General features: G+C 34.8%; 1 protein-coding gene across 1 annotated transcript in view; it reads right to left on the bottom strand.

The window, feature by feature from the left end:
* Positions 1-218: 218 nt before the first annotated feature.
* The window catches only part of LOC115985354 (ankyrin repeat-containing protein ITN1-like), a 56,565-nt gene continuing 42,284 nt past the window's right edge, over positions 219-14,499 (bottom strand). Inside the window, exons 6-7 of the mRNA XM_031108300.1 lie at positions 3,123-3,553; positions 219-1,013 (exon numbers count right to left, since the gene is read on the bottom strand). Coding sequence (XP_030964160.1) covers positions 405-1,013; positions 3,123-3,553 — 1,040 coding nt within the window. The 3' untranslated portion in view covers positions 219-404. The remainder of the gene's footprint in view (positions 1,014-3,122; positions 3,554-14,499) is intronic.

Here is a 14,499-nt window from a genome sequence, read left to right on the forward strand (position 1 = left end):
ATTACAAGTAAAGTGCGTTTTGTCAAATGATTAGCTAATTCTACATGACATATGTTTTAACAAGTTCCACATGTCCTAACACATTGATAACCTTGTAACCTAAGTAAAGTCCTAATGTTGAGGAGGTAATCTATTGAAATAATAGGCATTATTCTATCCTTCTCCAAAGTAACTAAAAGAATAAATATATATTAAAGAATAACACCATAGATGTATGGTTTATATAATGGAATTATAACATGCCCAAGACCAAAAAATCACAAAGTATACAATTGGAGCTGAACATTCAGCAATTACCTTCCAAGAAAAAAAGAATAAAGAAAAAAAATATCTTCATGTTTGGCTGGTATATGCCAATTATTAACAGGATACCAATACATCACATAGCACAATTAGTGAATATGTTAAAACCAACGCTTCATTTTCCTATCGAAGATGCTAGGTCCATAAGTTGAAATGGCCATGGCAACAAGAAGGGGGAACTGCATTAGTACGAAGAGGGTGATAGGAATACTAGCCAAGCAAATGATAGGTTTGAAAATCCATGATTGTTCATGTAGCATAAGTAAAAGTGCAGTTGAAAAGGTTGTCATCATGGCTACAATAGAGAAGAAAAGGGTGGAAAGTCCTATTATCATCTTTCTAGGCAAGGACTCAAGGAAATCTTCTTCTGCATAACGAGATGTGAGGATTCCGAGAAACATCAAGACTGAAGTTGAGGAAGAAAATAGTGAGAGAGCATCGGATACTATAAAGACCATAAATAATTTTTTATTTAAGAAAAATGGGAAGCCATCATTTTGGTTGTTACCACCTGGAACGGTAAATACTGCAGCAAACATAATGGTAACAATGAGTGCACCCACCACGGTACAAGAAGATGCTGTGTCCTTCATCCATTTCTCTCCCTTGCTCATCATGTCCTCATGGTTCTTTGTAAACAATTGTCGGGGAGTCAAACCCATTTCGTTTGGTAGTCCATGAACAAGGGGAGGGGCAATGCTCTCCACCTCCTGCATTTGTTGTACAAAGTCTTAGAAACCAAAATATCGCAACATTAGAAAAGACAGAAATTTACCTTATGGTATAGAAAAAGTAAATATTAACATTAATGTTTAATATTTCCATAAATATAATTAACTATAACTTCTTCTTTTTTAAAGAATTGATTAACTATCCTTCTAAAAAAAAAAGAATCAATTAACTATAATTCATACACACACACACACACACACACACATTCTATGAATCAAAGCCTTTAATTTTTTGTTGATCTCATAATATGTTGACACATAAATTTTGCAACTCTCACAATTTTCCACATCAGCATCAATATTTTAATTAATTTTTTAAGGTATTTTTTAGTAGTACCGATTCTTTTGCTCTGTACTTTCTTCTTGTCTTATGTTTGAAGCCCTTCACCTCTTCTCACTCTCTCTTTCTTCTCTTCTTCTATCGGCAATGACAAAAAATGATTACTGCACAGGTTAACTTATTATTGTAAAACTCAAATTTGGACTTCAAAGTTCAATTGCTTAGGGCATTAATTTTTAATTTAGCTTAAATGTAAGGATGAAATGCAAATTGCACCTTCTAAGTTTGACTAAAATTCATTTCATGCCTTTAACTTTACTTTTGTTCAATTAAGTCCTTTAAGTTTCATATTTATTCAATTAAGATCTTTCGTCCATTTCCGTTAAAAAATTGCCATTAAGTATATGCAATTAAATAATGAACAAATATTTTTTTGATAAAAGAATTTCTCACATAAAAAATCTATAAAATATTTTTATTAATTTTATAGATTTTTTTCATGTGACTAAAATATTTTTTAATGGAAATTTTTTAACAAAATTGGACAGAATGTCTGAATTGAATAAATTAGAAACTTGGAGGACTCAATTGAATGAAAGTGAAGTTAAAGGACTGAAATTTATTTCAGTCAAACTTAGAGGCCTAAGCTCAAACTCATGTTTTTGAGATCAAGATCCAATACAAGTATATTATCAGACCTACATCAAGCATATTATTAAGCCCTTGACTTGGACAATGGTCTTAACTCCCAATTAATTAAAGACTTAGTAAGATATGAGTTAATTAATAATTTCACAAGTAAAGAGATATACATTTGGTTAAATTTTGGAGGTTTTTATTATTATTATTATTATTTTTAAATTTTTTTTACTTGGGGGCCTTAGGCAATTTCTTAAGTTGCATATAGCTTCAATCAGCCTTCTTTTCATAATATGATAATCGTGGGGGGGGGGGGGGGGGGGGGGGGGGTTGTTCATTGAAGAGTTGAGACTAACAAATGTTTTACACTTGCCCTAATGGTTTAGTGACCAGTTTTACTTCTCACTTTGGGCCTATTAAATGAGTGTAATACATTTGTCAATCTCAATTCTCAAGTGACCCACCCCACCCCCGGGCCGCCCCGCCTCCTCCCAAGTTATTGTATCACCAAAACTTCCAAGATGATGAAGTTATCCTTAAAATTTTCAAAATCACCAAATACCCTTTTAATCTTCAAAATAATCAAAATACCCCCTTAAAATTTCCAAAATGACAGAATTCCCCTAAAATTTCCAAAATTATTAAATTACCCTCTCAAAAGATTGAACACCTTCAAAATGTCCTTGAAACTTTCAAAATAACCAAAATACCAATAAAATCACTAACATAATGAGAAAAAATACACCCATTGAAATCCTCTAGAATAAGAACTACTAAACCTATAAAATGACAAGCATATCTCTAAAATTTTCAAAATAACCAAAAAATAATTGTGGAGGGACGAACTTCTTCCTTAGAAGGTATTGTTCGCTTTGGGTAAAAAACCCTCACGGATTTGCTCAATCCCATATCGGGGAGAGACGCCTCCCACCCGCAGCATATAGGCATGAGCTCACATGTGGGGTGTACCACTCATGTGATCACAGTAACATTTTGTAAATTTCTGTACCAGCGAAAGTAGTACAGCCAAAAACCAAAAAATATTCAAAATGGCCACAGTAACATTTTGTAGACTACTGATACTGCTTGATTAAGGACTCTAATAGTTATTTAAGTGAACATATAGCCAATATTTAAAAGACCGACAAATTAAAAGTGAGAGAGATAACCTTAAACCATTGTAGTTCTCTTTGCATCTGCAAAGCTGCACCTGGGATGTCACTGAGTGAAGTAGAAGCTGCTGACATCCCCGCCACATGTAATAAATTATTTCTGTTGGAGGAATCTACAGAACTTGTCAAAGCGTTTTTAATATCAAGACCATAGATAAGGCTAAAGATTTTGGCATGACGATATCGGACTGCAACCGAAAAAATGCTGGTTGATTTTTTATCACTGCTCCACGCAAGTTGTGGATCCGCTTTCACAATATCAAAAACAAACTCAAAAATCCCTTCCTTGATTGCACGGAGGATGGCTTCATCAACGACACCAATCGCTCTTTGTTGAGCATTTGAAATCAATATCTGGTCCTTCATGCGACTGAGGAGTTCACGGGATAGGAAATGGGCCAACTTCATTTCATATAGATGCTCGATACCTTAGTTAATAATCAAAACATTGACAATTTAACTAGATGAACATATAATTATAAAAAAATAAAAAATAAAAAAAAATAAAAAAAAACTTACAATTTCTTTTTCTTGTAAAGTTGTAATTATCTAAGCTACCTTAAAGATTAGCGTACTCCATTTAAGGTGGGCTTGAGGTTAATATCTGAAAGTCTCATTTACTTGTCTCCTTCATTTAATTGTTAAAAAAGAAAACAATTTCGGATCCCATGGACTTAGTTTAATAGTGTAAAGAGGTGAGTTACCATGTGTGCTTATAATAAAAAACAAAATTACCTAATAAGTTAGGCCTGATTGGTAAGAGTATTTAAATATAGTTTTTTATTTTGTAATTTATAAAATGGTGGGTCCCACACTTGAATTTATTGTTTGGCTAATATTTTTCTAAATCTAGTTTTCAAAAAACTATATGATATTTTCCTGATTTAGAGTAGGATTTTGAACATAGCTAAAGAAGTGTTTTCAGGATACAAAAAGAATTTCTACCCTTCAAATTTAAAACTTATAATTATAAATAAATAAATAAAGTACATGATGAGCTCTATTTTTTTATCATTATCCACCCAAAAAAAAAGTAATTTACATATTCTGCATATTACTTTTTGTAAATATTTTTTTTAAAATCTGAAAAATATAAATGGTCTCCCAAATAATAATTGTTTTTTTTTAGTATTTTGAAAATTATTCTAAAAAATTGGAGCCAAACACGTAAAATATAAAAAATATTATCTAAAAACTAGTTTTAAGTTCAATTTTTTGAAAATTGATTTTATACCGTTTTGAAAACAAAAACAAAAATCCTCCTACCAATCAGGCCTTTAAGAGTATTATTTTTGAGGTGAGCTTTAACAAAATACCTATAAATTCTATCCACTTGTATTCTTCATTGTCATTACGTGAGAAATAGCAAGTGAAAATATAAAAAATTTAAAAATTTGAGGTGAATGTAATAAAGAACCAATTGTTATTTTTAAAATGGGAGGAAATATAAATTTAAAAGAACCAATCGGAGGGAATGTAATGTGAAATTTTCAAATGTGAAATTAGATTCAGATAGAAATATGAAAGTTGTAAAGTAAATTTTAAGTTTCGATTATGACTAGAATGTAACTTTAAAAAACAAAAACAATTTTAAAATAGTTATTTAAGAAAATATGTTTGTTCCCCATTTCCCATTATGAACCAGTTTTTTAATAAAAAAATAACCAAGCCAAAAAAAATATTAAAAATTAGTTATATTATTCTTAGTTTTTCTTTTTGGAATAAAGTTATATTATTTCCTCTTTTTTTTTTTTTTTTTTTTTTTTTTTTTTTTTTTTTTTTTTTTTATGGGAAGATTGTAACTTTATTAAGAAGAAGATGCATTCAATACATCTTGAGTTAAAGCCGACTTAATCAATATTGGATTTTCCTTTATCCAAGTTACATAGTTATCACTATTTAAAACTCCTTTGACATAACTTGCTAAAATGTGTGCTGACCTTCGTATCACATGAGAAACTTTACTGACCTAAAACCTTGAAGCCTTTGAGATACTCCAGTTAAGATATTTGATACAGCCACTGGTGGAGAGCGCAACCCCATAAGAGCATCAAAGACAATTTTTGAATCTCCTTCAAAAATCACATCCTTTATACCCACATCCCAAGCAACAGTAACTCCCTCCTCCATTGCCTTGGCCCCTATCTCTAAGGGTCCCAATGGCTAGCTAACTATTTTGCTTAGTGATGTCGTAACCCTCTTATAATTTGGAGCTAGAGGCAATGTCTGTGGATCATCCGAGTTGTCCTTTACCTGTGAAATAGAATGGTTTGCTGTTTGAAATTCATTTATCAAAAATCAAGCTAACTGGACCACCTCTTCTGCAGATTGTCGAGAGTGAACGTGTCTTACGACATTTCTATTAAACCACATACGCCAAGCTATCATGAGAATCATCTCCAAAATGTCATTGCCAACATGTTCAACAAAGATCAAACAGCACACTAAATCCATGAACTCCAAATACTATACCCCTTGTGTATCAAAACCATTCCCTGAAAGTAGCCACACTGCACGAGCTTTCTCGCATTCCTAGAGAATATGTCTACTAGATTCTATACCCAATCCACAAGCTTCACATACATTTTGCCTTTGTGGGAAGTATATTTTGGCACGCTCTCCAGGCAAAAGACTTCACCTTATTCGGCATGTTCAAGCTCCAAATGTTTCTCCAAAATTTTCTGTGTGTATCACCATTTAAAGGTTCACCCCGCTATTCATGGCTTTATCCAAAGCAATTTTATAAACACTGCGAACCGTGAATTTCCCTTTTGGAGTGTATGCCCACACTAGCCGGTCTCGTGGCAGACAAGAACTTAAAGGTACGCTTAGAATGGATTGGACATTGGGATGGAGAAAAACTTGCCTCACCAAATCTGTTTGCCATTCACACTTTAGGGGATCAATGAGGTCACTAACTCTAGAAAGTTCAAAGGTATTATTTGGCGGAGAGATCACTTTAAAAGTGGATGGTTTAAGTAACCATTTATCAGTCCAAATGCCAACCGATGCTCCATTCCCCACCTACCATCTACAACCTTATTTGACAATTTTTTGCGCTGCCATTATGCTCTTCCTAGCAAAAGAAGGCCGAGATCTCAGTGCAGCTCCAAGGAAGTCACTATCCGAGAAATAGCGAGCTTTTAAAACTCTATGGACCAATGATGACATATTTGTCTGAAGTTGCCACCCCTATTTGGCTAAAAGTGCAAAATTAAAAGCTTTAAGATCATGAAAGCCTAAGCCGCCCTCCTACTTCAGTGTACAAACCTTATCCCAACTAAGTCAAGCCATCTTAGTTTTTCCATCCATTTGCCCCCACCAAAAATTTCGAACCATGCTTGTCATCTCATCATATAGAGTATTTGGAATTTTAAAAACACTCATAGTGTACATGGGTATTGCTTGGGTCACTGCCTTTATAAAAATCTCCTTCCCTGCATGCGATAACATCTTCTCTTTCCACCCCGAAAGTTTATTATCCAACCTCTCTTTTAGTTGCCGAAAGGTGTTACACTTTGATTTTCCCACTAGGGAAGGAAGACCTAGATAAGTCTCATGCTGATGTATTACTTCTACTCCAAAAAAATCTTTGATGTGGTCTTGAATATCCTGTGGTGTATTGCTATTGAAAAATAAGGAAGTCTTTTTCCGATTTAACTTTTGGCCAGAAGCTTGTTCGTAGGTTTCTAGAACTCTCTGTAAGTTGGAGCATTCTTCCTTTATGGCTCGACAAAAAATAAGGCTATCATTAGCAAAGCAAGGGTGTGATATTTTTGGACCCCTTTGACATGCAGCTAATCCTTTCAATAAACCATCATCCACTGTTTTCTTGAGAAGAGCTAATAAACTATCTGCACATATAAGAAATAAATATGGGGAGAGAGGGTCTCCTTGGTGCAAAACCTATGAAGGGATAATGTGGCCTCGGGGCTAGAACCTTAGAAGTTATCCTAGAGACAACATTACTGAGACTGATGGGTATATATTGGGTGATTTGTGTTGAGTTTTTTATTTTTGGGATGAGCACTACATGAGTTTCATTGACTTTTGGGGGAATAATACCATGGTTCAGAAAATCAAGAACTGTCTGAGTAACACAATTACCAACTAAAGACCAATAGTGTTGATAAAAAAGAGGGTGCATACCATTGGGGCTTGGAGATTTCTTAGGATGCATTTGTTTCAAAGCCTTGACCACCTCAGCAACTTGAAATTCTTGGACTAACACCCTATTCTTACTCTCAGTCACCATGGGTTGAATGGCCCCCACTACAGCAGAAGAATCGGTTATTCCATTAGATTTGAAAATATTAGAAAAATAATCAACCATAATAGTTAACCTGACGATCATCTTCCCACCAAATACCCTTAGCATCACACATTCTCTTGATAGAATTTCTTTGATGTTTGTTAGAATCTTTTGCATGAAAAAACTAGTGTTTCGGTCACCCCCCACCAGCCACATATTTCTTCATCGTTGATTCCACATCACTAATTCCTTACCCAACCAACTATTCAATGCATGACAGAATTCCTCAATTAGCTCTCTATTGTCATTACCTCTACTCTGAAGTTCCAAGCTTTGTAGCTGTTTTTGTAAACCTGCAATCTTACACTGAACATGGACAAACTCCATTTTATTCCATGACACAAGCCTATCTCGACAACTATTTAGGCAATTTAAGCAACTATCTAGGCAATTTAAAAATTGGCAACCACCTGGTCTATATAGACCATCCTGCTAAGCTTCTTGAACCACTTCATCACACCGTGGATCTCGAAGCCACATTACTTCAAATCTAAACAATTTCACACCACCTTGAGGTTGCAATTTGATGCATGGAAACCGTAAAGGGAGAAGAGAGTGATCGGATGTGGACATAGCAATATGGTGTAAAGTAGCTCCCTAAAATTTAGCTTGTCATTCATTATTTGCTAAAGCTCGGTCTAACCTACACTAATTCACCTCTCCCCACGATTATTTTTTGACCATATGAATGGGGGCCCAACAAAGCCTAGATCCTGGAAAGCACAGTAATGTGTGACCCTATGAAATCTATCCATCAGGCTGGCTTTTCTAATATTGTCACCTACCTTCTCAGAACTACTAGTAATCTCATTAAAGTCTCCGATGCATAACCAAGGGATTTGATTATTATGTTTGAGGGACTCAAGTAAAGTCCATGTTTCCTTCCTTTTGTTGGTCTCAGGATGACCATAAAATCTTGTAAACCTCCATACCTCATCACTATTATCATAGTCAATTAATGCATCAATATACCAATGTGAAAGACCCCAAACATCCACCTTCGACTCCCATTTCTAGAGTAAAGCTAGGCCTCCACTCACCCCACCACTAGAAATTGCTAAACCCTGAGTGTAACTCATGTTTCAAAAAATTCATCCTTTCTTGTAGTAGCTTCGTCTCCATGAGGAAGACACTATTGGGAGCTTCATCATGCAAACCTCGTTTAAGAGCCCCAACTGTCTAGGGGTTCCAAGTCCCCGACATTTCCAACTTAAGATACTCATTGGACTTGGCGGTGCTGCACAGCAAACACCACCAATCCTAAATGTTGAGGCATTAGCTTGCCCAAAACTTTTGTTTCCTCCTCTATCTTTTGCCTTTTAACCACATCCGTTTCCTTCAACGCACCATCTATTTTCAATTTCCTCTTCTGCATTGGGCCCTCAATCTCAGCTTCCATGGTATCCTGTTGTTGTTTAGCTAGAGCCAACCACTTCCACTTCCCTTTTTTTTGGGCCGAAGTAAAGATATCCTTATTTGTATCCATTAGCACTATCTTAACATGCCCAGAACCAAATTCTCCTTCACTAGTCACCCCACCCTTCACTTGTGGGTTCATATTCCTTTCCTTATTTCCTGGATGTGCCTGAAATTGGAAAAAACTTTCATTTGTTCTTGTCAACATACCAGTATTTGCCCATTGGTTTTTCATAACTTTACTAGTTTCATTTGTAGTAGAGTCACTCTCCTTTCCTCTCACATTATCCCTAGAGGTTTCATGGCCAATCGAAGGGACAAGCTATGAAGAAAGAAAATGGGACGTTGGCAAAAAAGAGGGTACCCATGGCTGATGCCAATGGCATGATTACCCTTGGAAAGAGTGAAGTACATGCCTAGCATGGATACCCAACACCAGCATAAAAGGGAGAGAGCAACTTCCTATAGTTAGAGGTTGTAGAACAATCCTTATTGGCTGAAGCTATGTTGGACCACTGCTAACCTCCCTGATGTCCCTTTCCTTGTCTATTACTTGTCTCTCACGGTGTAGTAGAGCCAACCTTCATCCCACTACCCTGACATCGGCGAATTTTCTCTCTCCTCTAGCTATAGTATAGTACAGTAGCTATATTAGGGTTTGAACAGAGAAATGAGAGCTTGCACCTATTTTTATGTACCTAACAACATTCCTCGTATTATATGAGGAACATATTGTTGAGCAATTAGGGCAAGAGACAGAAAGATAAAGAGAGAGGTAGATATCTGTGTAGGAAAGTGAGGAAAAGAGAGACTTTTTGGGAAGAACATCACCATGTGTAAAACCTTAAACTTTCACATTATAAAAAGCTTTAGAGAGTGAAGGATATTCTGTCCTTCACTCGCCGTGGTTTGTCATCCCTTCCTAAGGGTTTTCCATGTACGTCACACGCCTTCTTTATTTTCCTTGTTCTGCCTTTACATTCTTTAGATGTTAAAGTGTTGAAGTTCCCATTTTTATTGTTCATGAGATTTTGCACTTAAATGTACTGTTAGATCTATAACTCACTTTCTTTACAAGTTTAACAATCTAACTTGCATGTACAGTGAGATTTAGATGTTTCTTGATTGTAATTTTCCTTATTCTTCACAACATGTTGTACTTGAAACCTTTCTATGGTGGCACACATCCAAGCCCCATATTGTTGTTCTTCCTTTTGTAAAGTACCTAGACTACTCACCCATAGCTTCATTCCTTCTCATCATGGTTCATGACCCCACACCAATAGTAGAAAATCGGCATGCATTCATATTTAAATGAGATCCATTGTGGTTTAGGATCTCCCATATTCACTAGCCGACCTTTACACAATGGCTGCGTAATATTGATATTAATCTGGACTCGTATACAATGTCCATGACAATCACCTTTGGCAGATTCCTCAACGTATTCAACCTTGCCCAAAGTGCTTCCAATGGCCTCTACATTCTCCCTTTTCATACATCTAATCTATAGCCCACAAATCTGTACCCAAAAGGATGTTGTATCAAACCTAGTATCCTCCACTGTTGCAGCTTCACCAAGATGAAACAAGCCATTGTATTTATTAAAAGACCATGGTCCTTGCATCAATATACGCTTTGGGTCATCTCAATCATAAATAAAAAAAATAAAATAAAATAAAAAAAAAAAAATCATAACTATATTGTTCCTAAGGTCGCGTATATCAAAACGTCCCCCAGACCCCCACATGATGATCTTTAGTGTTCTCGTAATAGCTTCTAGATTTATCCTCCGTTTGGTAAAGAACTTAGCAACTTAAACCCTACTATTTTCCACAACATTAGTAGAAAGGTTTGCCATCTGGGTTTCCTTTGTATTGAGCGGCAACCTTGCCCATCTCCCTTGAAGGTCGTCCATAGCTTGCATAGGCAAAAAACTAAGAAAAAAAAAAAACAATAAAGATTCCACCAAAAAATAGGGAAAAGATGGTCTATCTAAGAGACAAGTTGTTTCACCGTCATAGGGTTTTCAAAAGAAAAACCTACAAACATGAAACAATTCTTAATTGATGTGATTATATGAATTGTCAAACACTTAATGTGAAAAACTTAGATACTAGTTTTTCAGGTTTATAGATTTCCATTTATATTAACTAATAAAACATATATAATGTTATTCTTTTCAAAATAATATAATTCAATATCATTATATGTTTGAATTTAATTTATTGAACTTAAGGAAATATAATAAATTGAGTTGTAAAGTACAATACCCAGGAGAGTTCGGAGTTTTGAAACTAGTTGGCTCAATGAATATATCCCTGCAATGTAAAAACCTTGCTTAATTGTGTATTTGAAAATTATTACGTACTGTAAAAGGAACAGATGAGGTAAGCATTATATATGTAAAACCCTAAATTTTAATCCTAATTTCAAATTAAGTACTAAAATTTAAATTTCATTATTTTCCATCCCGTAATCTCACATTGTTACGAAATGCTTTCATTGTAGTTTTCTATGATAGAAGGGAATCACGGAGAAAAAAAGGATTTCACAAAATTTGATTATCAATGTTAGCATTCACATTGGTCTCCCTAAACTAGGATAAGAGACCAATTTAGGGAATGAAACCCCAAAAAACCTTACATTGAGTTCCCAACACATCACCTAAATAAACATTTTGTTAGCATTTACAATATTTTATGCAAAACTTTTATTTTAGAATAAAAACTATTTTTATTATTTCAGCTAACCATTTTTCAAAACACCCACATTATCTAATTTCTATCATATACTCTATTTCATTTAAATATCATTTTTTTTAAAGGCAAAAATACCTTTTTAATCCTTACATTTTGACTCTATTCCCATTTCGGTCCTTATTTTTTAATTTTACCGTATTTAGTCCCAAAAAAAAAACAATCTAGTTTTGGTCCCTACCATCATCTCACCAGCAGAAATTATCTACATAGCAGATGGAGTGCACTATTGGCACAATAAATGCTAACATGACCACTAAAATAATATTTAAAAAAATTTATTTAGAATTTTAAAAATGCCTCATCAACAATTTAATTTTTAAAAAAGCCACATCAGATAAAAATAATAATAATAATTTCTAACCTTCTTATTTTTTTAAAAAAAAAAGAAAAGAAAATAATTAAATTCTTTTTCTTTTTCTTTTTCCTTTTTCTGAAGAACATGATGAACTCAGAACATGTGTTCTTCCTAGTAAATCATGTTCTTCATTTTCTTCCCCAACTAACCTTGCCCATGAAGTTAAAAAATCTTGATTTTCTTTTCTTTTCTTGCATTTTCTTAGCAACCAAACCCATAAAATTACTCAGATTTACAAAATACAAAGACATGCCCACAAAAATTTACATAACAAAAAGACATTCAACAAGATATTCTTACGCTTTGAAACCAAACACAAAAAATACAAAACTCAAACCCATATTTTCCTATGTTTTCTGAGAAACCAAACACAAAACTCAAATCTCAAATCAATGAACAAAACCCTAGATTAGAAACCACAAATAGCCACACAACCACACTACCTTAAACACGACAACCCACACCACCTTCAGCCCCAAGTTTAAAAGCCTCTATTGATTTAGTCCATGGGTTTAGAGAGAAAGCCATTGTTGGTTTCGGCCATGGATTTAGATAGAGAGAGTTTGGTTTTCAGCCATAAATTTAGAGAGAGAGAGAGAGAGATAGAGAGAGAGAGAGAGAGAGCTGGGTTTTCAACCGTAGATTTAGAGATAGAGGGAGAGAGTAGGATTTTTGGCCATGGACTTAGAGAGAGAGAGAGAGAGAGAGCTTGGAGAATTTCAAAGAAAGAGAGCTTGGAAAATATGAGTTGGGTAAGATTTTTGACTATAAGTTAATATGAGCTTGAGTTCTAATGTTTTGTTTGGTTACCAAGAGAGTTTAAGAAAAATTGAGAAAGTTACTGCAAATTTTTTTTTCCTAGAGTATGTTTGAATTCGGCTGAAAGTGTTTGCGTTTGCGTTTTTCCATTTTTTTTTTCCGCGTTTTAGGGCTGTTACGGCTACTGTTCATGCACTTTTCATAAACAGTAGCCGCAAAGTTTGACTTTTCAAACCATTTTCAGCCAATCAGTGCACACCGTGCACTATTCAAGGACCCACAAATTTCACTTTTTAGCAACTTTTTCATTTAAAATGGGTCCTACGATACTATTCATATATTTAAAAATTATTTTGTTACAGTTTTTTTCAGTTTTCAGCTTCAGTTTTTAGTTTTCAGCTATATCCAAACGGACCCCTAATCTTTAAAACTTAAAAAAAAAAATCAATTTAAATTAAAATTAAGAAATTAGATTTTTTTTTTTGGCTTTTTTAATTAAATTGTAGACGTGGCATTTTTAAAATACCAAATAAATTTTTTTAAATAATATTTTAATGGCCACATCAGCATTTACTGTACCAATAGTGCACTCCGTCTATCATATAGATGATTTTCGTTAATGAGATAACAGTAAGGACCAAAACAAATCACTTTTTGATTTTAGAGACTAAATGCAGTAAAATTAAAAAGTGGGGACCAAAATGGGAATAGAGTCAAAATGTAGGGACTAAAATTGTTAAGGGTTGAATTGATGAGGTGATAGTAGCTAAATTCGAGGTTAGCTAGGCCTCCTGGGATGAATGCAAGAATGGGAAGAAGAATAGAATAACAAAAAAAAGAATACTGAGCTTTACTGAATTGATACCCCTCATGGTTACATGCCTCTCATCCTTATACCCCAATTCCCTTTGGTAAATAACTGCACATAGCTGTGCTTACAGCTGTTTAACTAACTCACACCCCAGCTGTCCTAGCTGTCACAACTAACTCCACTAACCCTTACACGTGATTCGGGTACAAGCATCCCTATAGTCTTATTGTAGTTCCTACATACTTACCTTTGCTATTTTAGCTAATTAGGTACCTTAGCAGACAGCCAAGCACTTAACCAATTAAAATAGCAATGGTCATTACATTTAACAATTCTCCTAATTAAAACTTCTAACAAATACCTCCCTCTTTAAAAGACCTTGCCCACAAGGTGAGGGAACCTCTGTTGCATCACATATAAATTCTCCCAAGTAGCATCATCAACACCTTCTCCTTGCCATTGAACTAGGACTTGAGTGATGGTCCTATTTCGAAGCTGGTGTGACCTTTCCTGAAGCACAGCTACAGGCTCTGTGATGACTGCCCCTTCCATATCAGTAGGTGGTAGAGTGGGAATTGAGACCACATGTTGACCCAACTTAGCTTTCAAGCAAGATACATGGAAGGTGGGATGAATTTTAGAATTTGGAGGTAAATCCAATTTATATGACACCTCTCCAACCTTCTGCAAAATCTGGAATGGTCCATAGAACTTAGGAGCTAATTTCTTCAACTGATTGTGCTTAAGGGACTTCTGTTTGTAAGGTTGGAGTCTTAGGAACACCCAATCCCCCACAGAGAAGCTTCTCTCAATCCTATGCCTGTCAGAATATAGCTTCATTCTGTCTAGTGCTGCTACCAAATTCTACCTTAGTAAAGAGGTCAATTGCTGTCTAGTCCTCAAATGAGCATCCACTCCTTCAATCTTTGTTGTACCAGCAATGTAGTCCATCAATCGTG

Source organism: Quercus lobata, chromosome 4, assembly GCF_001633185.2.
Source record: "Quercus lobata isolate SW786 chromosome 4, ValleyOak3.0 Primary Assembly, whole genome shotgun sequence".
Classification (NCBI taxonomy): domain Eukaryota; kingdom Viridiplantae; phylum Streptophyta; class Magnoliopsida; order Fagales; family Fagaceae; genus Quercus; species Quercus lobata.